Here is a 26,323-nt window from a genome sequence, read left to right on the forward strand (position 1 = left end):
TCCACGTCCCCTCCAGCATTAGGTGTTGTCAGTGCTGTGGATTTTGGCTGTTCTAATCTGTTGTATACTGGTAACACTTTTCATTTCTCAAGATTCTCTGGATTGTTTAGGTGGTTCTTTTCACATGGGCTTCTTGGCTGGGGTTTGGTGATCTAGGCATCTCACTTCTATTTCTGGGGCCTTGGTCCATGTGGCCTCTCATCCTCCAGCAGTCTTCTTCAGACAGTGGTGGAATATGTCCAATAATCAGAGGGCATGGCTAATGGTGCAGCACTTTTTAAGCTCCTGCTTGTCTTAAGTTGCTGCATCCCACTGTCTAAAGCAAGTCACTTGGCCAGACCCAGACCAAAGGGATGGAGAGATGGACTTCACTTCTTGATGGAAGGAGCTGAAAAATATTGTGACCCCCCCATTGCTTCCATCTGTGGCAACCAGTGACTGGGACATCTAACTCAGCAACGGGATAACCTCTGATACTACATTCAAAACCTCTAAATCTCCAATTTAGGAGTCACCCACAAAAGCGATTTCTTGTTAATGCAGGGAAATCTTACAGGAAGGAGATTAGATAATCGCATTCTTCTTTTCTAATTACCCAGTTGGTTTTGTTCCAAAGGGGCATCACCGTCTCCTTGGATCCATTAGGAACTCACAGGCTGTGGTCTTAATGCTTCATAAAATAAGAGCAATACATTTATTCTTGTCTTCACCTTCTTAACTGCTGAGGAAGATGTTGTTGATGTTTAAGGGGTGATCATTAATCATGTGTCTTCCTCTTCCATCTTTGGAATCAGTTGAGAAATAGATGTAAGCGATGGGAATTGGAGGTCACAGTAGCACCTCTGTTGCTGGCAGCCCTGGACCAGAGAACATGGTTTATGCTACAGTCAGCCAGGGTTCCCTGCTTCTTCCCCCTGGACTTGAGGTGCCCATGAGCAGTGGTACTTGGGTCTGCAGAGCAGGTCCACTGGCTTGGCCAGATGAAAGGAGAATCATTGCCTCTCACGTTTCAGGTCATGGCAGTCAAGACAAGGGAATCGAAGCAGGGCCTGGGAGCCTGGGGAGGAGGGGTCACCCAGGCTCTGTGTGGCTGTGATTCCAGCTTCCCCTTCAACACCAGTCAGCCATGGCTTTCCCCTGGGGAGGGAGGGAGGGAGGGAGTGGAAGATTGGGTGGACGCTTTCCTCCAATGCTTTCTGTTCTGATTTGTGGGCACTTTTTCTGTGTGAATATGTATTTAAAACCTTTCATTGAAGTGTAATATACCTCTAGAGAAGAGCACACATCATAAATGTATGGTTCAATACATTTTCCCAAATTAAAAATGCTCAGATCAAGAAGTGGAAAATTACCAGCTCTCTAGAAGCTGTATGAACTCCTTTTGGTAGGGGGAGGGTGAGGGTCTGGCTTCTTTTGTTCAAAACGATGACTGTGAGTTTCACTATGTTGTGTATAGATGTAGAGTGTTAATTCTCATTGCTGTTTAGTTTCCTGTAATTTATCCTTTCTACTGTTGATGGGCATATGGGTGGTTACCACATTTGGCTGATTAAAGTCATTCTAATATGTGTCTTTTAAGAAAAAATGTAGATATTTCTGTTTGGTATATCCCTGGAAATATTGTCTGGGGTCCAGCAATTCCACTTGTACAGATATATACAAAAAAACAAAAACAACCTACCCATTTTAGATACTGAAACCTATTTCTCAGAGTGGAACTCTTTGGCATTCTTGTTGGCAGCATTATGAGAGTTCCAGCTGCCCTTGTCCTTCCTCCTAATACTTTGGAAAAGGCCAGTGTTCCTGTTCTATAGATGAGGGTAAAATACCCAGAGAGGGAGGAAATGAGTTCCCCTATAATTGAAAACAGAAAAAAAGTTTTAAATAATTTAAAAAAATTTAAAAGTGCACGAGCCCTTCTTGATTTTTGAATGCATTTCAAAATAAGTTGCAGACCATGAACAGATGGGATCTTTTCAGGGGCAACACCACCCTGCAAGCAGGAGAGCGATTTATGACCTAACTTTAGAAACTGGAGATACTCTCAGTCTCACCCATCTGGGTGGAGGAAGGGTTTTTGTGGACAGAAAGTTCCTGCACAGAAATTGTGATAAAATACCCACTAGTGGCTGTAGCGATGGAGTGGGAGTGTTTAATCTTTCAGCCATGCCAACAACATGCTCCTCCTTTTGAAAATAGGGCGCAGAGTGTTAGTGAGTGAAGAAGACTGACCGGCCATCATGCAGTTTGACTCATCTGCCTTGCAGCAGAGACAAGAGAAGGGAGTTTCTTGGCTCCATTGATTCTGTCTCTCATCTGACTTCTCAGGGGAAGGACCACATGCTCTAATGAGGGGTTCCAGACACTGGAGATACCTGAAGATCGGGAGAAAACATGCTGACAGCTCTCTCCTTCGAGAAGTCTGCCTCCCTTCCTCACTCCTTGGGGGGCACTTTATATGCATTGTGTGGCAGCCTGGTTTATCATCTCTTTTTGCAACCGGTAGAAAAGTGAGGCAGGGAGGCTCAAAAGACTCACTGGGGGCTACCAGGGAGCCAGATGTTCAGCTGGAAATAGAAACCAAGAGCTCCGGGAAATCCGGAGAGCCTGAGTGGGCCCTTTAATCTTTGGACCCTTCTGTGTCTTTTCAGACAATAAGCCTTTCCTTGAAAGAGTTTTTTTCGCCCCCCTAAGGACAGGGCTGCCGGCTCTCCTCCAGGATGTTGTAAAAAGGTGACATTTAACAGTGGAAATTGAAACCCTAATTGACTTCTCCTGCGGCAGAAAAAGAAGTGCCCTGTGTTCTATCTCTTGGCCCGATGTTTGTAATTGTCCCCTCGGGGTTCTACCTTGAGGGGAGCTGAAGAGGCAAAATACAACAGTTCACTGGAATTGGTGGTTACACACTTGAGATTTGTTTCTCCTGTGCAGTGGAAGCTCTGGAGGGGGCCATTCAAGCAGACAGAGGCTCCACGTCACTCGACCCCCAATTGAAGCTGCCCCTGAATCTCTTGCAGTGATAAATAAAGAGGTGAGTTCTTCATTTCCAGAGCTGGGTGAATGAGGGGCTGTGATTATTTGGCTTAGCCGTGTTACTTCCTTTGGCTAGTGGAATTTTAACAGAAACATGAGCAAAGTCTTGGCACGTACTTGTGCAGGAGGTCTTGCCTTCTTGTATTGTGGTCTTCATGGTGAGAAGAACCTGCCCCTGGGAGCCTGCTGATCAAGCAGAATGAGAGACACAGGGCCTGGAGCCTAGGCCAGTGGACCCCCACCAGACTGGCCAATCCCTAACCTCTCTGAAGCCCTGTAAGCAAGAAATAATTGCTTATTATTGTGAGCCTCTGAGATGTGATGGTTTGTTATGCAGTACTTTATGTATTAGATGATTGATAACAAGGCTGCCGAATAGAGAAGTAGAGAGAGATCCTTCATGTGCTATGGACAAAATTTGTGTGTATTTAACTTGGAATCATCACATAACCAGCACTTAGTAACTGAGAGGAACCAAGTTCAACAGGGTGATTGTTTTTCATATATTTAAAAAGAATGGTGTGAACCATACTGTGTATTCTGAATGTCTGGCCTGCCTTCTAAAGGACTGTAACTTTTATGAATCCTTTTCTAATAGCCTTTCCCCATCTTTTCACCAGTCAGTTTGTTGACATCTACCTATAATTCAGTACTAGGCTGATTCATGGACACTCATATACCCCCCACCTAGATTCTACCATATTCTGCTGTATTTGTTTTGTTACATGTCTATGTATCCATCCATCAATCCATCTTATCTTTTATTGCATTTCAAAACAAGTTGCAAGCATGAGTGACACATCACTCTGTGTAGAATTTTGACAGATGTATATACCTATCACCCCTGAGTTTCTTCATGCCACTTCCCAGTTAATCTCACCCTCACACCCCAGGGTAAAGATTCTTTTGATTTTTTTTCCATTATAGATTAGTTTTGCCAGTTTTAGAACTTCATGTTTGTTGTTGTTCAGTCACTAAGTCCTGTCTGACTCTTGGCGACCCCGTGGACCGCAGCACGCCAGGCTTCTCTGTCCTTCACTACCTCCCAGAGTTGTCTCAAACTCATGTCCATTGAGTCGGTGATTCTCTCTAATCATCTCGTCCTTTGCCACCCCCTTCTCCTAAGGGGAATCATATATTATGCAGCCTTTTGGCATAGCATTTTTTATATTCATTCCTGTTATGTCTATCAGTAAAGGTCCTCATTTTTAAATGGATAATTACAAGATCTTTACAGACTCTCTTAACCATCAGCTTTCGGGCTTCTGTGATGTGTCCCCAGTTACAGTGACCACAGTTAAATAACACACTGTACCAAAAACATCCTTCTGAGATAGGCACAGTTCCTGCTTGTCTGGAACTTTGTTCTTTGGTTTGCACCCCCGGCCCTCTCCTGGTTCAGGGTTGATGAATCTTTCAAAACAGCCAGGGGAACTTACCAGGATTTGTTCCATAGGGACAGTGCTCTTGATGTACTGAGTTCAGTAAGACCTAGGGGCTGACCCAGCTCTTGCAACTGACTGCATCAGACTTTTCTCCAGGGGGGTTGTCAGGGTTTCCAAACCGTGTGTCAGAGGAAGTGGCTGGGGACATGGCGAGTTGTCCTTCTTACTTTGCTTTGCTTTGCTCTGCTCTGACGGGGTGACCAGAGTCCGCATCAGTGAGTGGGAAAGAAGGAAAGAAACTGAGAATAAAATGACACTTCCTCCACCGTAGCTAGATGACAGTGCTCAGCCTATTGGGCCACTTTATCCTTAGAGTTAGTTTGAGGTTTTTTGTTTTTTTCAAACTTTAAACTTTTTATTTTGTATTGGGGTATAGCCAAATAACAATGTTGTGATAGTTTCAGGTAAACAGTGAAGGAACTCAGCCATCCATGTACAGGTATCTGTTCTCCCCCAAACCCCCACTCCCATCCAGCCTGGCATATAACATTGAGCAGAGTTCCCTGTGTTATACAACAGGTCCTTGTTGGTTATCCATTGTAAATATAGCAGTGTGTACATGAATTTTGTTTATAGAAGTCAAAGCACTCGATGTGGCTCCAGCTTTGCTCTCAAACAACTTAGTGGAGCTAGAACTATGTTTTCCAGAATTCCCATCCCCGCAGACTTTCAGGGTGAGCACGGGGTGCTGACCTCCCCTGAGTCTTGGGAGGCAGAAATGACACAGCACGGAGTCTTTTCTACTGGAGGAAAATGTGGGTGCGGCTACCCAGGTGCTATAGACCTGTAGGGAGCATGTGGGGTCTGCTGGCTCACCTGGTTGGTCATTTCACGGGCTTCCATGTCTGCCCACTGCTTCCCTGACCTCTGGGCTGGGCTGCCGCTCAGCTACCCTCAGGCCCTGCCCAGACGCAAACAGTGGCTGCAGGGGAACTATGCAGCCAGCTTCTTTCCCGACATGAGGAAGGTCGCATCCCTCTGACAGGTCCCTGGCCTGTGTCGTTCTTACCCCTGCCTCTCAGGGGACTCCCGAGGGGACACCTACCTCAGGGGATGAGTGCCATTCACTCTTAGTTCCTCCTTCTGTTTCTCTAGCACCTCTGTTGGGTTCCACGTTCCTCCAGGCAGCCCCGAAGTTAGGGAAAGGTGGCTGAGTCTGGCCTCAAAGGTGACTCTGTGAACCTCTGGACTGAAAAAGAAAAACACAACCTAAAAATTGAGAACCATAAGCTGGGAAGACAGCCTCTCAGATGGCCCTGAGGGACAGCTTTGAAGAGGAGCCAGGTCGTATAGGAGCTCTGTGTGTGCTCAGGCATGTTCGACTCTGCAGCCCACCTACAGCCCGCCAGGTCCTCTGTCCATAGGATTCTCCAGGCAAGAATACTGGGGTGCATAGCCACTCCCTTCTCCAGGGAATCTTCCTGACCCAGAGATCGAACCCAGGTCTCCTGCATTGCAGGCAGATTCTTTACCGTCTGAGCTAGCAGGGAAGTCCAAAAAAGTTAGCTGCGCAGTCGTGTCCGACTCTTTGTGACCCCATGGACTGGGGCCCACCAGGCTCCTCTGTCCATGGAATTCTTCAGGCAAGAATACTGGAGTGGGTAGTCATTCTCTTCTCCAGGGGAATCTTCCCAACATAGGGATAGAACCTGGGTCTCCTGCATTGCTGGCATATTCTTTACTGGCTAAACCACCACGAAAGAAACAAAAACAAAACCCTGTAGTGGAACATCAGAATGTTACTGTTCATTAAGAAAACATGACACTGCAAGTTAATGACTTTAGCTGCTTTTCTGTGTTTGGGAAGATGGGAGATTCTGGGCTCACTGAAATCACTGCTTTGGTCTGCACCCCAGCTATCTAGGGCCAGTATCCTGCTTTTCTCCATCCTGAATCCCCTCAGAGCACACACTAAGGGGTGGCTGAGGACTTGATGGCCACAATACCTTTGGTTTACTGATCTGGCAGGTGACATTTTTCAGCCACAGACAGAAGCTGATCCTGCCAAGGATGATGAGCATAGTCCTGGCCGTGAGACAGGCATGAAGTTGCTGAAAGACTTGGGGAGAATAGGCCCTTCTGGTAAAGAGTACATGTAGGAGAAGGTGGCTCATTTTGTTGTTCTACTGAATGATGCCCCAAAGTGTTGCCTCCACAAGGGTCACTGACCTTAGAAGAACATCTAGCAGGATAATGGAAGGAGGGACCTTGGGTGCTTGAAGACTCACTGAGCTGCTCAAGGAACCAACCCTGGAGTGGCCAGCTCCTCCTGCTTGTCTGGGACTTGCTGGCTTTAGCACTGAATGTCATATCTCCTGGGAAACCCCTTGGTCATGGAAAACCCCAGTCCAGAGCTGTGCCCCGTGGTTGGTCCCTCTAGCCCCACCTCAGGACTTTTAATGGGAGATCACAGTTCTTTTCACAGGAAGGGAGACTGTGAAGTTGAAGGGTTGAAGCCTGTAGAGTTGTGGCTGTTCTTGGCGCTCATAGCTGAGAACATCCTGAATGATATGAGGCAGTAAAAGAACTCGGCTTTTGTTTGTGAAAGTGAAGTGAAAAGTGAAATTGAAAGTCACTCACTTGTGTCTGACTCTTTGTGACCCTGTGGACTATTCAGTCCATGGAATTCTCCAGGCCAGAATACTGGAGTGGGTAGCCTTTCCCTTCTCCAGGGGATCTTCCCAATCCAGGGATCGAACCCAGGTCTCTCACATTGCAGGTGGATTCTTTACCAGCTGAGCCTTGGTCTGTGACAGTGGTCATAAAGAGGTATTCTGAAAAACATTTTGAATAATGTCAGGAACATCAGAAAAATGCATCACTTTTCTTAGAAACTTTATCTGTTGTTTTATTCACAATCAGTTTTATTAATTTTGGGCAGGCATATCTTACACATTTTATCTAAATTAAAAAGTTACCACTTGGTCATGCATATAACGTATGGAAAGATAAGTACAACTGTTTTACTTTAACTATTTGCCTGTCTTCGGCCCTGTCTTCAGCTGGAATAGGAATGCTCTTACACTGGCCAGTGATGCCTTTTGGGAGGGATGATCTCTGTTCTATGTATATATAATCTAAGTTACTGGGACTTTACAAATATATTTGTACATGAGTTTGGTATAGTGCAGTAACTCTTTTTCCAGTGAGAAAGGCTTTCAGGGCTTGGTACTGTCTTCCTGTGGGCATGGTGGATTAATGTTATCGATCTTCGCCCTTTTCTGGGCATTAACCAAACTCATGAGAGCTTCCCCTTTATGACCTCATCTAGTCCTGATCACCTCTCGCTTCCTAAGCCATCACATGGTGGAGTTAGTGTTTCAGCATGTGAATTTGGAGATTATACAGACTTCTTTATCCATTCATCTATCAGTGGGTGTTCAGGTTACTTCCATGTCTTCATACGACCAAGGATTGAACCCTGGTCTCCTGCATTGCAGGGAGATTCTTTACCATTGAAGCCAGCAGGGAAGCATGGAACCCCACTCCAGTCTTCTTGCCTGGAGAATCCCATGGACAGAGGAGCCTGGCCAGTTACAGTCCATGGGGTCGCACAAAGTCGGACACCACAGAAGCAACTTAACACGTCTTGGCTATTGTAAACAGTGCTGCAGTGAACATTGGGTGAATATATCTTTTCAATTAGAGGTTTCGTCTTTTCTGGATATATGCCGAAGAGTGAGATTGCTGGATTATATGGTAGATCTATTTTTAGTTTTTTAGGGAAACTATACTGTTTTCCACAGTGGCCGCATCAGTTTACATTCCCACCAACAGTCTAGGAGGCTTCTTTCCCTGCACACCTTTGCCAGTACTTATTATTGCTGTTGTTTAGTCCCTAAGTTGTGTCCGACTCTTTTGTGACCCCATGGACTGTGGCCCACCAGGCTCCTCTGTCCATGGAATTTCCCAGGCAAGAAGACTGGAGTGGGTTGTCACTTCCTTCTTCTGTCACTTCTGTTTAAACCTGGCTGCCCTACAGCTCACTGGGTGGCTTTGGAAAGTCATTTCACTTCTGCTTGCCTCGGCTTCCTCATCTGTAAAATGAGGATCATACCAGTACCCACCTCAGACAGTTACATGGAGAGTTAAGTGTGTTGATAAAATACATGTGCAGTGCCTACAGCAGTGTTGTGGCTCGGAGTGAGGGCTGTGATAGTGTCTGCAGTTATCCTGTGAGACCAGCAGTGTCTTCTGACCTCAGGGATATTTGTTTCTTTCCTTTTTCCCCTCTCACTCTGCTTCTGGAAGCTTCTAGCGCAGGTCCTGGTGCTGAGCCCTCCTCCACCAGCTGTTTTATTCTAACAGTTTTTCCCACTCCCCAGTAGGCAGGTGAAGCACCAGGATCTGGACCTTAAGGATCTCTACTTTTGAAAGAATCAGAATGAGTGCTCTCTCAGTTAGGGCTGTTGAAAAGTTAGGGCTGTTGAAAAGACAGGGCTCATGTCACCGGAGAACCTCCTGTGGGCCCGTTTCCTTTATTGCCAGCCTGGGGTCCAGACCTTTCTAGGCTGGGCTTGTGGGACCTTGTGGTTTAGGGGAGTGGTGGTGTGGGTCTGTGTCACAATGACCTGGCCGAGCCCTAACCCCGTGTCACATGTTTAGCACCCGTTCAGCCAATGAGACTGTGGCACATACATGCAGCCTGAGTCCCCACTTGGCCTTGCCTTTGATGTCACAATCTGACCTTGTGCATATTAACCTGGCCACAGCTGCTCACACACCAGTCGGCAAGGTCAGGAGGACCAGTGCAGTAGGATGTGGAAGAGAATTGACCATCAGCTCAAGATCAAGGCAGGGGACGGGCCTCAAGCAGGCCAGTTCAAGGAACTGGGTCCTGGTCGGGAACCCGCCATGCCACACCCTCTCTCGCCGTCAGAATTCCACACCGTCCCAGTGTTTGAGGACATCAGCCAGCACATCAAAGAAGTGGGGGACCAGCTGGTGAAGAAAGTCAATGCCATCTTCCAGCTGGACATCACCAAAGATGGGAAGACTGCCCACCAGTGGACCATTGATCTGAAGAACGGCTCTGGGGACACGTATCTAGGACCTGCCAGGCTCCCAGCGGACACCGTCTTCACAATCCCCGAGCCTGTCTTCATGGAGTTGATTTTGGGCAAAATGAACCCTCAGAAGGCTTTCCTTGCCGGCAAGTTCAAAGTGAGCGGCAAAGTTCTGCTTGGCCAGAAGCTGGAGAGAGTTTTCAAGGACTGGGCTAAGTGGTAAGCCTGCCGAAATACCAGGAAAATGAGCAGACCTTCTCTCCGATTATAATGTCAAGCAGCAATGATGCTTAAGCTGAAGATTAAAACAAAAAGTATTCAATATTTTTACTCAAATTCTTCCTATTCAAGTTTGATTAATGTCCCTGCTGATGTGTTAATTTGGAGCGAGGGTTCTAGAGCAGTAAAGAGAGTTGCAGTGTATCACCTAAAATCTTTGTCTTTTTCTTTCCTTAGATTTATTTATGTCATAATTTGCTAGGGTGAAAGCCCCAGGTAGACACACAGGTGGTTTTGACAGCTGGGTTTAAATGCTTCAGTGATTGAGTTCCTAGAACTTTCGTTTTGTTTGGAGTCTGGTCTTTGGGAAAGAAGGGATGACCATCACTTTGCATTTCTGCATTCCAGTTGGTAGCCTGGCTCTTTGAGGAGACTTTAACACAGGGTTGCAGTGTTCTAAAAGGGTGAGCTCCCGGTGGCTCAGATGGTAAAGAATCTGCCTGCAGTGCAGGAGTCCCAAGTTTGATCCCTGGGTTGGGAAGACCCTTTGGGGAAGGGAATGGCTACCCACTCTAGTATTCTTGCCTGGAGAATCCCATGGACAGAGAAGCCTGGTGGGCTACAGTCCGTGGGGCAGTAGAGTCAGGTATGACTCACACTTTCACTTTCTTTCCACAGCTGTGGGGATGGAATGAGGCCACGGAGGGGGTGTGCCCCTGATGTAACATGACTTCTGATGGATTTAATTCCAGTAGAGTCGAAGGGCTTAAAAGACGTTCTAGGCTGCTGGTTCTTAAATTGGAATATGCATCCGATTACTGGGAAGCCCACATGGCTGGGTTCCACTCAGAGTTTTGACTCTGTAGGTCTGGACGGGGGAGATGTGTATTTCTAGGCCAGCTCCCAGGTGACGCTGGTGGGACCGCCCTTGCAGAACCCCTGCTGTGGTCCACACACAGCTCTCAGTGTTGATCACAACTGATCTGCTCTAGACCCGTGAGATGCTCCAGCATGTCGAGGGTCTCCTGCAGACAGATCACACAGCCCTCTCGTGGGCCATTTCTGGCGTCAGGAGCTCGTGCGCTGAGCATTTCACAAAATCAGAGGTGATGCCGGGAGATATTCCCTTCTGGGAACCCCCTCCACACATGGAGCGAAGCAGCTGCAGCCTGATGAGGCCTCCCTGTGGGTGAGTGGGTGGGTCATTAGTTCCTCGTGACCAGTGTGCACCTTATCTTGTAGGTTAAATACACACAGTGTGGACCCTCCAAAAGCCACCCAGGCGCTTCGTGGAACTGGCCATCCTTAAATACATGCCTGCCAAACAATCTAGCTAGTCTTTCCCTAGGTATTTTCCCAAGAGAAAAGCGTACACACAAGTATAAAAATATGTACGTGGATGTTCATGGCAGCGTATTTGTGATTGTTGCAGACTATAGATAAACTGAATGTCCATCACCAATTGACAGATTGCAGGATGTTCTACCCTGGGATACTACTCAGCAATAAATGGAGTTGGATTTTCAGTGTGGGCACAATCACATGATGAATGTTAGAACTGTGCAGAGTGAGCAAGGCCAGATAAAACCAAGTGTGTACCTGTGGTCTACTCATGTAACATAGTAGAAATGTAAACTGTAGTGGCAGAAAGGTCAGTGGTTGCCAGGAGACAGGGATGGGTGGGAGTGGGTAGGAAACCTGGGGTGGTGGATACATTGATTGTCCTGAGGGTGGTGATGGTTTCACAGGCATTATATATTTTTCATACATCAGATTGTGTACTTACATACATAGGCAGTTTACTGTGTGTCAGTATAAACTCAATGGACTGTAGCCTGCCAGGCTCCTCCATCCATGGGATTCTCCAGGCAAGAATACTGGAGTGGGTTGCCATTTCCTTCTCCAGGAGATCTTCCTCACCCAGGGTTTGAACCTGGGTCTCCTGCACTACAGGCAGACTCTTTACCATCTGAGCCACCAGGGAAGCCCTATAAACTCAGTAGCACTGTCTTAAAAGCCTGCTGCCCTCCATTCAAAAGGGATGGGATGGGGAGGGAGGTGGGAGGGGTTTTCAGGATGGGGAACACATGTACACCTGTATCGGATTCATGTCAATGTATGGCAAAACCAATACAATATTGTAAAGTAATTAGCCTCCAAAAATAAATAAATAAATAAATAAGAAAAAAAAATAATTTTTTTTTTTAAATTGAAGGATAATTGCTTCACACAAAATGAAGTTTTTATAAAGAGAATTTAAGACTCAAGCCTCACCTGGGCACGAGTCATCCTCCGACCTCATCATGTGTCTGTTTTCCTCACTGACCTGTTGCCCCTGCACAGGTATCCGAAGTTCTCCATGTCAGAACGAGGCAGAGAAGGAGCTCATTGCTGTCAAAATCTCATCCTCTCAGAGGGAAGCGAAGAGACCCTTGGCTGAGTTGACCCTCAGCTCTGTGGTCAGGAATCGCTGATGGTTTGGGAGTGGGGCGTGGAGCTTCCTGGCTCACCTGGGTGACTCAACTGATGAGGAGGTAAATGGTGTGGTGTTGCTGCCGATGCCCCTGCTTGGGGTCACAGTGGGCATCCCAGAGTCTTTGGATGATAACGAGAGACCGCTTACCAGGCCTAGTACGGGCACTGCTGTTTGAGCTGCATTTATGGGTGTCAGGCGTTTGGGGGGCTGCTGTTAGGGACACGACTGGCCCGAGCCTGTCCCCTGATGGTCCTGCTCATGCCTCTGGGGATTGGCCCTGAGATGAGCTTGCTTAGAAATGGGGTGGGTGGTCTGGACAGGTGTGAGGGAGGGAGGGAAGGGTTACAGAGGGGTCCTGCCTGGACTGACATCTGACCACAGGGAAGCCCACCCCATGGATTAGCTAGAGACCTCTGGCCCAGCATCACTTGGGGCAGAAACATGACTCAAACCAGGTAGAGTACTTTCTCAGGAATTCGGGGCTGGGAAGCTGAGACACTGAGCTACCGGGGGGATCCAAAAGGCTGGGCTGCCTGAAGGGGGGCTGCCGTGGTGAGCACTGGACAGGACAGCCAGGCCTTGAGTGAGGAGGGGGCTGGTTCACTAGCGAGGGGGGAAGAGTCCAGGTCTTGGGAACACACAGCAAACCCCTGTGCCATCAGAAGAGCAAAGTCTCGCGATGCCAGGAGACCAGGTGGAGTGGCTGGACAGACTCAGCTTTCGAAATTGAAGGCATAGTTTTGAGACAGTCACCAGCTCATGTCTGGGGGGTCCCCATTCTGGCCTCAGTGGCGGCCTCTGGAAAAAGGCCCATTGCCCTTAAGATGTCCGGTTGTCAGGGGCTGGGAGTGGGTCCCCCACAGGGCACTGGGGCGGGGGTCTTCTGCAAGTGTGAGTCCCTCCTCTTTTGCATGGTAGGGAGAACTGGGTCCCCACAGCCTCCTGGAAAGGCCCCCACTTGGGTGCTCTTCTGCCTGACCACTCACACTTGGTAGATGTCCCAGAAGCTCACCTCTGGCTCAAGACACACCTCTCATTTGCTTGTTCTGCTCAAGGTTGGCCAGCACTGTGTTTTTAAAGTTGGAATGAGAATATTTCGTGTAAAAAATGAGTTTCTGGATTCTCTTGAAGAGTTGGGTCATTTGGTCACCCTGGGCCTTGTTCCTGCCAGGCTTGGAGGACGGGGGCCTCGCTGGGCCTTCCAGGCAGGCTGAGGCCCACTCTGTGCTCTGCCTCCTGGACCTTCGGGCTGTGTTGGTGGCCCCCCTGCCGTCGAGCCTAGGTGGTCATTTTCACTGGGGGGCCTGCTTTTCTGGGGCCCGTGGGTACCTGCCTTCAGGCCCCAGCTCCCCGCAGCATTGGTCACCTCAGTGGAGTGTCCCTGTGTGGACTCACACACTCAGCTCACCACAAACTCGGCGGCTGCCAACAGCACCATTCGTGCTCTCATAGCATCTGCAGGTCAGAAGTGGGGGCAGGGCTCACTGGGTTCCCTGCTTCCACCTCACAGGCCTGAAGTGAGGGTGTTGGCCAGACTGGGCTCTCATCTGGGGGCCTGGGAAAGGGTAAGTTTAATTCCTCACGGTGGTAGCACCGAGGTCCCCGTACCCTCACTGGTTGCCAGCCAGGCCAGCTCTCTCAGCTCCTGGAAGCCAGCCACCTTCCTGGTCACCAGGCCCCTCCCTCTGCAAAGCCTGTTGGCAGTACAAGGAGGCCTTCTCAGGCTTCAGTGTGCTCTCTGAACCCTTCTGCCTTCATCTCTGCCTCTGGGTTGAAAGGATTTGGGTGATTACCACCCAGGTAACCCAGGAGAATCTTCTCTGTTAATGTCAACCCATCAGTAACCTTAATGACATCTGCGGAGTCCCTTTGGCTGTGTAAGGTAATGCCATGTGGACTAAACCATTAGACCCATTCCACCCAGATTGACATGCGCTCTCTGTTTCTCCACCATGTGAGGACACAGCAGAAAGGTGCCACCTGCAAACCAGGAAGAGCGTTCTCATCAGAACCAGACTGTGTGGCACCTGACCTCAGCCGTCCAGCCTCGAGAACTGGAGGAATAAGTGTCTGCTGTTAGGACACTCCGTCTACAGTGCTTGGTGCAGCAGCCCCGGCTAAGACAGGCTGGGTACTCATGGGTGTGATGTATCATCAGAGCCATGGTTCTGGGGTGTGGGGAGTAGCATCTTCTTGGAGACCAGAGTTCTGTCTGCCCCCAAACCCATCATCTAAGTCCTACCCTCAACTTCTCCTCCAGGAAGCTGCCCCCATTCAGCTGTCATCTTCCCAAGGTTCTATGCCGTCCCTTTTTTTCCAGCCCTGTGTTCTGGCTGTGGGTGGGTGTTATCCTGTCTGGGTCTCGCTTCCACACCATTATCTCGATGTTCAGTTTGTGGTACCCCCTCGGTCAGAGACCTCAGCCTGGATGACAGGTTACAAGGCTCAGCTGCACAGCCCCCCAGCACCAGTCTGCCCCCAAAGGCGGGAATCCATACCAAAATTGCTTGTTGAATGAATAAATAAACTCCTTAATTTTTTTTTTTTTTAAAAACATGCATGTAAGGAAACAAAAATCCAAATAGTACAGAGGAGCATGGAGGAAGTTCAGTTCTCCATCCCTCTCCTGGCCACCTTCTCCTATTTTCACACTCAGAGGCCCCCACAGTTACCAGCTTCTGTGTGTTCTTCCAGATGGGCACACACCCCAGTGGGCATAGTCCACTTCTCACCTTCTTGTTTCTGCAGGAATGACCACCAATCTCAGGTGCTCTTTACCACCTTGCATTTGAACTTATTCTGTAGGGTCTCACATAGATCTCTTCTTCAAAGAATGCCCTCCTGAAAGGTCAAAGGTTATACTTGACCTACCCAACTGAAACTCTTCTCCTAGTTACCTGTGTCCTTTAGGGAGGACCTGACAATGGACTCCTTTACAAGTGAAGGAGGTAAAATGGACCCCTCTACCTTGAAACCAGTCAATCTTAAAGAAAATCAACCCTGAATATTTACTGGAAGGACTGATGCTGAAGCTCCAATACTTTGGCCCCCTGATGTGACGAGCCAACTCATTGGAAAAGACCCCGATGCTGGGAAAGATGGAAGGCAGGAGAGAAGGGGATGGCAGAGGATGAGATGGTTGGATGGCATCACTGCCTCAATGGACACGAGTTTGAGCAAGCTTCAGGAGATGGTGAAGGATAGGGAAGCCTGGCATTTTGCAGTCCATGGTGTCACAAAGAGTCAGACACAACTAAGTGACTGAACAACAAAAGCCTTGAGGGGTATTTACTGCCCCTTGAGTGTGAGGGGTCCTGTCATGGACCCACCAGTCGGGGCATTGGGATGTGAGCCCAGGAAGGACAGCAAGAGGTGCAGGGTTTGCATCTGAGCAGGTCCCCTCTGAGCTCAACCCAAGGGGAGTTCAGGGAGATGCCAGGGACGCAGCTTGAGGGTGTCCCACCAAGGACAAGGGCTGCAGAGGGGCTGCTCCTGGGACAGTGGTGCTGACTCCCAGGCACACTGGGTTGCAGACACCCAAGGAAGCCCTCAGGCGGCTACAGTCAGCTAGAGAAGATGGGGGAGGGAGTCATGCAAGACCCAGAGATCGGAGCACAGTGGGGGCTGACTCCCAGGCACCTCACCTGGGGGCCCTGATTCTTGGGGGCAGCAGGACCCAAGGATGAGAGCCTGGACCCTGGGACCGGGACACCTGGGGCTGGGTCTTGCCCTGGCCATTTCCTGACTATGGGAGAGCACATCGCTGTTCTTTATTAGTTTAAAATACACCTCTTACTGGAGAAATCTGCAAACCGTAAGTGTGCAGCTCCACAAATTTTCTCAAATGGAACAAAACTTTGAAGCCAGCACTTGATTTGAGAAACAGGAAGTGTCAGTACCTCAGGAGCCCCCCTCAAGCCCCTTCTGTTCCTCCCTCCTCGAGGGTGCCCGCTGTTTTGACTTCTGACATCGTGCTGGTGTCTGCTTGTGTATTTCGGGTAAACGGCTTTTTCACCCCAGCATCTTCTTCTTCCTCCTGTGTCTGAGCCCCAGGCATGCTTGTGGGATGACGTGGTTCACACGCATTCCTGCTGAGCAGTGTCTGTGGTATTCGAGTTGTTTCCAGTTGAGGGCAGTTTCCACCAGGAATGCTGTGAACCTTGTATGTCTGTGTGACCAGAAGTCCCTTTCCACCACTTAGCGTGTGTTAGCGTCTTGCCCACACTTGCAGTGACAGCCATGGTGTGGCATCTGGCACCCAGTACATGCTTAGCAAGGAGTGTTTGCAGGGTGAATCATGAATCAGGAGGCCAACAAGGTCCAGGGTGGGTGTGCAGCCCGTGTTGGGGTCAGGCGTCTGGTTAGCCTGGTGTTGGATCTGCTCCCTTTGCTTGTAGCCCACCTGCTGGGTTTCAGAAGGAAACTGACAATGGGAAGGAGTCGAGTCCCTTGAGAGTCCCCACAGCAGATGTTGGAGATGTGCTTTTCCTTTTCTTTGGAGGAAAAATTCTTCCAGACCTGTGACTCGGATAATCCCATGAAACATCTGTGACCCCCTAAAAATATCTGCTTCGTGCCGTTTTGTGGAGCACAATGTTTATACAGCCTGCAGTGTAATTAAATGGATGTTTGGTTACCTCTCAAGAACAGCTGGAGGCTCCCCAAGCCCAGGATGGGGTTTGCAGGTGCCCGTGAAGCCGGGTGGGCAGGGAATCCTGGCTTTTGGTGGGGGTGGGGCATGGAGGGGCTACAGCAATGCAGCCAGGGAGGAGTCGGGGAAGATGCTGGGATGCGCGGCCACTTGGCCTGCTGGACCGTTCCACATTTCCATCTGGCAAACCCTGGACCATTTCCTACCGAGGAGAGATTTTCCCTTAAAGAACTAATCAGAAGGTGCTTTGCCCCTAAGTGGCTCTTTTGGCTGTTTTGTAGCCTGAGGGGGTTAAGTGCTATTAATGGTTGATGTTTTCTGGAGATGTTCATGCTTGTTTCCAGGGAATCACATATATTAATCAAGATTTTAGCCAGTGAGGGGAGGGGCTGCATTTTTTCTCTTTCTTTTCACCAATAAAGAGTATGACTGAAGAATTTTTTTTGACTAAAAAGTGCCCTAGCTTTTAAGTTGAGCAAGTTTATTTTTGTCCCCAGAGGCTTCCACAACAGAATCAGAGCCTGGTAGAGGCTGTGAGCTCAAAACTCCTGTGCAGCCTAAGTGAAAGCGTTAGTCGCTCAGTTATGTCTGACTCTTTGAGACCCCATGGACTGTAGCCCACCAGGCTCCTCTGTCCATGGGATTCTCCAGGCAAGAATACTGGAGTGGGTTGCCATTCCCTTCTCCAGGGGATCTTCCCAACCAGGGATTGAACCCGGGTCTCCTTCATTGCAGGCAGATTCTTTACCATCTGAGCTAACAGGGAAGCCTGAGGACTCTCTTCAAACACGGGTGTCTCTCCGGAAGTGGGTCTGAAGCACAGGAACGTTGTGGGGTGGGATTCTGGGGGACTTTGAGGAGGAGTTTGGAGTTTGGAAGGCAGTCCAGGGACAGCCCCTCTGCCCTGACTACCCTTTCCTTGGGAATCCCGCTGTTTGCATGAGGAAGAGGGACGCCCGCTTTAAACATGTATCCCTTCATCCGAGCCCAGCACAGCACATCCATTCATCAAAGGTCCTCACCATATCCAGGAGCTCCTTCTCTGTATCTCAAGTTACCAAGGGCCCGTTTTCAGCCTCACTGGCACCCGCAGTGTCACAAATTACCACCAACGGCCTTACAATTCTGCCTCCAAGAGAAATTTCTGATAATAAAAAAGCAGTAAGAGTTCATGTGCTTTTTTTCTGATCGAAGTCTGGCAGAGGGTGAGTTGGGAAGTTTTTCTGAGGACCCTGAACTTTTCACAAAGATGTTTACCTGGTTGATGAGATCTTTTGGTCTCACCTTGGGGGGTGGGGATAGTTTAACAACCTTGCTGCACCCCTGAGAAAGAACAGCATATAATACTAGCCGCCAGAGCCCTTGCTGACCTAGAGGTGGCCAGGCCCATGAGGGCCATACAGAACACCAGGTGGGGAACAACGCTCTCCCCATGGCAGATCTGCAATGAATTTACCAGATAAATTCTAATGACAGGGGTAGATGAAACCATATGATTAATTGTTTAATAGAGGTTATAAAAATTTAGAATAAAACCCACCAATTATGGAAAACTAAAAGTTCCTAGGTTGCAGATGAGAATCCTGCAGTTTTAAAAAAAACAGAGATTAGTGGACGCTTTTAAAAGTGTATGAATGTGCCACAGATTGGGAGAAAATATTTGCAAATTATGTAACCAACAAGGGATTAGTCTTCAAATTTTACAAACAGCTCAGGAGGTTTAATAGCATCAAAAAAGATTGAATCAAAAGATTGAAGACGGGAAGAGAAGGGGACGACAGAGGATGAGATGGTTGGATGGCATCACCGACTCAATGGACATGAGTTTGAGTAAGCTCTGGGACTTGGTGATGGACAGGAAGGCCTGGCGTGCTGCAATCCATGGGGTCGCAAGAAGTTGGACACAACTGAGCAACTGAACTGACTGACTACATATAATAGTATCTTGTATTTTTCTATATATGTACCTTTACCATTTTTATATTTTCATATGTTTTCATGTGGCTATATAGTATAATTTTATTTTAGCTCATAGGATTGCCTTTAGCTTTCCTTACAAGGCAAATCTAGTGGTAATGAACTCACTCAACTTTTGTTCTTCTGGGGTCTTCATTTTCCTTCATTTTTTAAAGAAGAGTTTTGCCAGATATTGTATCCTTGACTAGCAGATTTTTTGTTTTGTTTTCTTTTTTTCATTCAGCAGTTTGAATACATCATGTCACTCCCTTCTGGCTTGCAAGGGTTTTGCTGAAAAATTCACTGATAATCTAATTGGAAAAAAAAACAAAAAACAAAAAACAAACAAATGATCCAATCAAAAAATGGGCAGTAGACCTAAACACATATTTCTCCAAAGAAGACATACAGATAGATGGTCAAGAGGCACATGAAAAGATGTTCAACATTGCTAATTATTAGAAAAATGCAAATCAAAAGTACAATGAGATATTGACTCACACCAGTCAAAATGGCTATCATCAAAAAATCCACAAATGATAAATGGTGGAGAGGATGTGCAAAGAAGGGACCCCTCCTACACTGTTGGTGGGAATGTAAATGGTGCAGCCACTATGGAGAATAGTATGGAGGTTCCTTAAGAAACTAAAAATAGAGTTACCCTAAAAATAGGGTCATAAAAATGTGACCCTGCAAGCTGATCAAGCTGGAATCAAGATTGCTGGGAGAAATATCAATAACCTTAGATATGCAGATGACACCACCCTTATGGCAGAAAGTGAAGAAGAACTAAAGAGCCTCTTGATGAAAGTGGAAGAGGAGAGTGAAAAAGTTGGTTTAAAACTCAGCATTCAGAAAACTAAGATCATGGCATCCAGTCCCATCACTTCATGGGAAATAGATGGGGAAACAGTGGCTGATTTTATTTTTCTGGGCTCCAAGATCACTGCAGATGGTGATTGCAGTCATGAAATTAAAAGACACGCCTTGGAAGGAAAGTTATGACCCACGTAGACAGCATATTAAAAAGCAGAGACACTACTTTGTCAACAAAGGTCAAGGCTATGGTTTTTCCAGTAGTCATGTATGGATGTGAGAGTTGGGCTATAAAGAAAGCTGAGTGCTAAAGAATTGATGCTTTTGAACTGTGGTGTTGGAGAAGACTCTTGAGAGTCCCTTGGACTGCAAGGACATCCAACCAGTACATCCTAAAGAAGATCAGTCCTGAGTGTTCATTGGAAGGACTGATGTTGAATCTGAAACTCCAATACTTTGGCCACCTGATGCGAAGAGCTGACTCATTTGAAAAGACCCTGACGCTGGGAAAGATTGAAGGCGGGAAGAGAAGGGGCTGACAGAGGATGGGATGGTTGGATGGCATCACTAACTCAATGGACATGAGTTTGGGTAAACTCTGGGAGTTGGTAATGGACAGGGAGGCCTGGCGTGCTATGGTTCATGGGGTCACAAAGAGTTGGACATGATTGAGCAACTGAACTGAACTGAACTGATGAACCTGCAATCCCTCTCCTGGGCATATATCCAGAGAAAAATATGGCCTGAAAGGATACATACAGCCCAATGTTCATTACAGTACTGCTTACAATAGCCAGGACGTGGAAGCAACCTAGATGTCCAAGGACAGAGGAATGGATAAAGAAGATGTGGTACATATATGCAGTTGAATATTACTCAGCCATTAAAAAGGAAGGGAAAGGATAGTTAGAGAGTTTGGGATGGACAGGTACACATTGCTATATTTAAAGTGGTTAGCCAACAAGGACCTACTGTATAGCACAGAGAACTCTGCTCAATGTTATGTGGCAGCCTGGATGGGAGGGGAGTTTGGGAGAGAATGGATACATGTGTATGTATGGCTGAGTCCCTTTGCTGTCCACCCAAAATTATCACAGCATTGTTAATAGACTGTATGCCAATATAAAATGAAAAGTTTTAAAAGAAAAAAAATAAAACACTTAACTAAAAATAAATAAATAAAAAGTATATGAATGTGGACCCAGCTGGGTGAGTGGGGGGAATCTCACAAGGCATAACCGTTGTGTTCTCCAGGAAGTAGGTGCAGACCTGGCAAGGTCTGAACCAACCCCTCTGACCATCCGAGGAGAAACATCTAGGCCCAACCTTGCTCCATTCTTGGTTGGATGTGAACTCAGCTTGACCCTGAGGAGTCAAAGCTGGAGGCTGTAAGCAGGACCCAGGGCTAGATGAAAATGGGGCCTCTTGGTTCAAAATTACTAAGAAATTAGAGATGGTGACAGCAGGGCATTCGGCCAAGTGTGGGGCCTTCTGAGAATGGGCTGAGCCACGGAGTGGGTCATGTGGTCATGAAGACAGTCCTGGATCAGCCGACCACACTGCTGACTCCTGCATGTGTCCTGTCTTAAGGGGGTCTGAGCAGTTCACCCCAAGTCTGCTGCAGGTCGCAGGAATAGATCACTCTGTCCCCGGCTCTAAAGTACATGCCCTCATTCAGGACAAGCTTAGGAATTGGTACTTCTGATGGAACATGGCTAGAGAAGAGGCAGATGTTGTTCCCAGAAATGCTGTCTTCTTCAACTTGTGGAGGAAGGAACTGAGAGAAGCAGGCCAATGCCCACTGCAGGAGAGATGAGACAGTCGTTCACTCTGGCTGCCGCATGGGTTTCCACCCCACCCCCGCTTCTCAGTCAGAGAATCCTAATGGCTCGTCCTCCTGGAGGCTGTGGGCTGCCACGTATGTAAAAAGACCGTGGACTGGGGCCTTCAATGGCAGAAATTTCTCACAGTTCTGGAAACTGGAAACCTGAGATGGGGTACAGCCTGGTCAGGTTTTGGTAAGAGGCCTCTTCCTGGCTTGTAGACAGCTGTCTTACTGTGTCCTCAACCTGGCAGAGAGAGAGCCAGAGACATACAGAGAGAGAGAGAGATACAGGCAGACAGAGACGTAGAGACAGAGACACAGAGGGAGACAGAGAGCAGCCTCTCTGACGTCTCTTCTAACAAGGGCTCTAATCCCACTGTGAGGGCCCCACCCTCATGACCTGATGACCTCCTGTCTCCAAATACCATCAGGTCAGGGATTAGGATTTCAGCATATGAATTTTCAGGGTGTGGCTTGAAGCAGCCCACTGACCACCAGTGGGCTCGTGATTTTCCCTAAAGTTCCCCCGTTCCCCCTTCCTCCACCACCACCACCACTCCCACCTGCCACAGCCAGCTGCTCAGAGGTGAACCTCTGGGGGATCTGAGCCTGTTTCTCAGAAACATGCTTCTAGTCGCTGCCTTTGTTTTACAGACTCAGGTGCACGGAAGTCCAGTAGCTTCTCTAAGGCCACACAGCCTGGGCCTAGAACCCGGTTTTCTTAACCTGTAGTCAAGAAAGATGGAGTTGCACAGAGCTGGGGCCTTGGTCGCTCCTCTTTATTCCTTAGGTAGGGTCAGTGAGAGACCCCAGCTGACTGCCCTCTCTTTTGCAACATGGGTTGCACAATGTTTCAGGCTCCCACCTTCACCTTCCCCCCCATTCCCCCACCCCCACTGCTGTTGAGGCCACAGCCACCAGTTCCTTTTGAGAGGAGAAAGAGGCTTGAGTTTTCCAGGCAAATACAATTCCATATTCCACCTTAAGCAGCCTCCACAGGATGCGCGTGCACAGGAAATGCATGTGGCTTAAACAGCTCCTATACCAAAGCGGATGCTAGCAAGTGGCAACAGTGATTAGAAACAAGCATCAGACTGTGGGAAACTGCCCTAAAATAGCAGCCTCCTCCGACCCCCTGATGGAGATCAGCGTGTAAGGAGCGGGGAAGTCAGTGATGCCCTGTGTCCTTTCTGCTGGCAGAGCAGTCTCTCCTTTCCCTTTTGTGTGAGAAGGGAACAGCCAGACCCAAATCTGGGGGAATTCACATCCCAGGGCCCTGCTGTGTAGGGGCTCTGGGCTGGCTTGTGGGTGTCTACCCCAGATACCAGCCTCGGCAGACCCATGCACAGGGGTGAGTGCCAGGGCAAGGGAGTTTCATTTCTAAGCATCTTGTGATGGTGGAAAGAGACAGAAGACATGAATTCTATTCCTGAATCTTCCATGAACTGTGTGACTTTGGGCAAGACATTGCATCCCCCTGGAAGTGTTCCCTCATCCATAAAAGGTTACTTATTGGCTCATTCCTTCTCTCCTGAACCCCCAAAGCTATTAAGCACTTACTTTGCACCTGGTCCAAGGATAGACTCCAGAGACTAGAGACGAGTAACAGCGCTGTGAACTTCAGGAGCGTGTGCAGACTGCATCACTACCACGGTTCCTCATCCTGCTCGATGTCTAATCTACCCCCTTGGCATTTGATCTCACAGCCCCTTTCACTAAAGAGGTGAGAAAAGAGTCTATTTTCCTAATCTATGATAGAATTATCACATAGAACGTGGTGGAAATGACAGGGTGCCAATTCTGAGAGTGCCCTGGCACATTTCCTTCCTGCCCTCTGTTATTGTCATGAAAGGGCACGCCCCCTGATTCCAGGAGGAAGATGAGATGCACGGAGCAGAACCATGCCAGCTGCGGCTCACCCAGACCAGCCGACCCCCAGTTAACTCAGACACAGACGTCAACCAAGCCAATGTCAGCAGAGCCTCCAGCCCAGACCAGCCTGTTCCCAGCTGACCTGTTTGGGTGGCAGCATTGTTGTGGTCATAGTCAGCTGCTCAGAGCTCTCAGGCAAGCAGACATTTCAACACAGTGGGATGAATACTTGGAAGACAGGGACTGATGAGGAGGTGGAGTGGGTTGGGTAAGTACAGAGAAAGGTGTTTAGCTCCACCTGGGGCTCAGAGAAGGATCAAGGAAGAGATAAAACCTTCACGAAGCCCTGGAGGGTGAGTAGAACATAGACGGAGTGCACTAGATGGAGGATCAAAAACTGGTTGCTTGAAGTGTGAATACAAGTTACAGTTAATTTGCTTTGACATGCATAGTATTTTGGAATTTTTCAAATTAGCTGCTAACATTTAAAAACGGGAAGATTTCTTATTAAAATTCAGATTTTACCATTCCAAAAAAATTTGGAAAACCTGGTGATGCTGGGTCTGCTTTCTTGCTTGGCAAAAATGTCTTGGAGGTAAGCAGTGGCTGCCTCTTTAGAAAGGATGTCCTTTCCATTCCCTGTGGTCCCTTGTCGTCCCACCTCACTCACTCTGAGACTTCCTACTCCCACCGACCTGAGTCTTCACCTCCTGGGCCAGGCAGCCTTCCTGGTCCCTGATGGTTCAGGGATCGGAGGCAGGAGGAGAAGGGGATGACAGAGTTGGGTGGGTGGTGGGTTGGGTGGCTGGCAGACAGGTTGGGTGGCATCACCAACTCGCTGGACATGAGTTGAGCAAACTCTGGGAGATGGTGAAGGACAGGGAAGCCTGGCGTGCTGCAGTCCCTGGGGTCACAGAGTTGAACTTGACTGAGCGACTGAACAACGGATGGTTCCAATTTCGCTTATTCCTTTGACTCTGTCCAGTCGAGGTTGTCCTATCTATCCTGCTTCTCTCCAGAGCTATATTTTTTTGTTTCCAGGATTTTGAATCAGTCTTTTTAATGTGCATTTGTTCTTTTTTGTATCATTAAAAAATTAAAATGTTAATTTTGAGATAATTGTAGATTCACCTGCAGTTTTAAGAAATAACAAAAAAGCTCATGTGCCCTTTGTCTGATTTCCCCTCATGAGAACACCTTGCAAAATTATGGTCCAATATTACAGTCAGGATACTGATATCAGTGGAACCCACCCACCCCTCTGGTTTAGATTTCCCAGTTTTTCTTGTCCTCAATTCTGTGTATATTTAGCTCTCTGCAATTTTATCACATGTGTAGGCTTGTGAACCCACCAGCCCACTTATGATACAGAGCATTTCCACCACAACAAAGATCTCTTGTGTTTCCCTGTTACAGAAATTCCCATTGCTCTCCTATGTCCTTCCCCGCCATCGCCTACAAATCCTTAACTCTTGGTAAACACTAGTCTGATCTCCATTTTTATAATGAAATTTCACAGTATGTAACCTTTGGGACTGACTTTTTTTTCCCCTCAGTATAATTTTCTGGAGATTTGTCCATATTGGTGTGTGTATCTGTAATTTATTCTTTTTATTGTAAGCATGTTCCATGGTATGGATATACCACACTTTGCACACCTGTGGAAGGACACATGGGATATTTCTAAATTTTGGCTCTTATGAATAAAGCTTCTATGAACATTCACACACAGAGTTTTGTATGAACATAAATTTTCATATCTCTGGGATAAATGCCTGAGAGTACATTTCTGGATCATTGGGTTGTGGATCGTTGTGTTTGGTTTTATAAGAAGCTATCAAACTGTTTCCCAGTTTGGATGTATCATTTCACATTCCTACCAGCAATGTGTGGGTGATCCAGTTTCTCCATGTCATTGCCAGCATTTGGTGTTGTCACTCTTTTATTTTCACTATTCTGATGGTTTTGCAGTGGTGGCTCACTGTGGTTTTGATTCACCTTTCCTGTTGGCTAAGATGTGGGGCATCTTTTCATCATGTACTTTCAAAATGTGGTTCCATCTGTACGTCCTCTTTGGTGAACTGTTTGCTTTTAAGGGAGGAGGTAGCTTGATTCAGCTCCTGGAATCAAATTGGCTGAAGTCTTTCTACATTCGTTGGCCCTAAAAGCCATAATCCTAGGCAGCAGGAGGCACTTCCTTTTCAGGGAGCCTGCAGGGAAGACCCACCCTAGCTCCTGTCTTTAAGCAGTGAACCTGGTGTCATCTGTCAGAATAACTTTGTCCCCTTTGGAACACCTTTATTCCAATGATCCTAGCCAGAATGTCCAAGACTGTGCCTGGCTAACTTCACGCTGAAAACATTCCCTGTGTTATCGGGGGCTCTCTGATTCTTCACTCCATAGCCCCGAGTCTTTGTTTTTCAGGAGAACGCTGATGTCAGCTCAGCCTTCTGCTGATGTGTGTTGTATGGGTTCTGTGCCTGACAACACTTTGGGTGATGGATGGCCAGATGGAGGGGGCTCTGCACAGAGGGCAGGTGTTAGGTGGGGTCCTGTGAGTGGACACGGTAGGGACCCTGTCTTTATCCTCTCAGCCTACCCCACGGGACCCCTACAGACATTCTTTTTTGTTTTTTAACTTTTAAAAATGGCTTCCCTAGTGGCTCAGATGGTAACGAATCACCTGCAATGCCAGACACCAAGGTTCGATCCCTGGGTTGGGAAGATCCCCTGGAGAAGGGAACAGCAACCCACTCCAGTAGTCTTGCCTGGAGAATTCCATGGACAGAGGAGCCTGGGAGGCTACAGTCCATGGTTTGCGAAGAGTCGGACATGACTGGGTGACTAACACTTTCACATCTATGTATTTATTTATTTTTATTGTTTGTCCATACTGCACAGCATATGAGATCTTAGTTCCCTGATCAGGGATCGAACCAGTGCCCCTGCAATGGAAGCATGGAGTCCTAATCATTGGACCACCAGGGAAGTCCCAAACATGAGTCTTGGAAAGCTGTCCCAGTG

General features: G+C 47.8%; 2 protein-coding genes across 2 annotated transcripts in view; both read left to right on the forward strand.

The window, feature by feature from the left end:
- DTD1 (D-aminoacyl-tRNA deacylase 1) overlaps window positions 1–26,323 on the forward strand; it is a 210,364-nt gene that overhangs the window by 90,103 nt on the left and 93,938 nt on the right. The window lies entirely within an intron of this gene.
- Window positions 1,163–9,907, forward strand: SCP2D1 (SCP2 sterol binding domain containing 1). The gene has a single exon (XM_070472209.1). It carries the CDS (start codon window positions 9,237–9,239, stop codon window positions 9,705–9,707), a length of 471 nt encoding a protein of 156 aa, XP_070328310.1. The 5' UTR covers window positions 1,163–9,236; the 3' UTR covers window positions 9,708–9,907.

The sequence above is a fragment of the Odocoileus virginianus genome, chromosome 9 (genome assembly GCF_023699985.2).
Source record: "Odocoileus virginianus isolate 20LAN1187 ecotype Illinois chromosome 9, Ovbor_1.2, whole genome shotgun sequence".
Lineage (NCBI taxonomy): Eukaryota > Metazoa > Chordata > Mammalia > Artiodactyla > Cervidae > Odocoileus > Odocoileus virginianus.

Excerpts from the sequence above, each read along its gene's own strand:
- SCP2D1 (XM_070472209.1), top strand. The coding sequence starts at position 9,237 with ATGTGGAAGAGAATTGACCATCAGCTCAAGATCAAGGCAGGGGACGGG.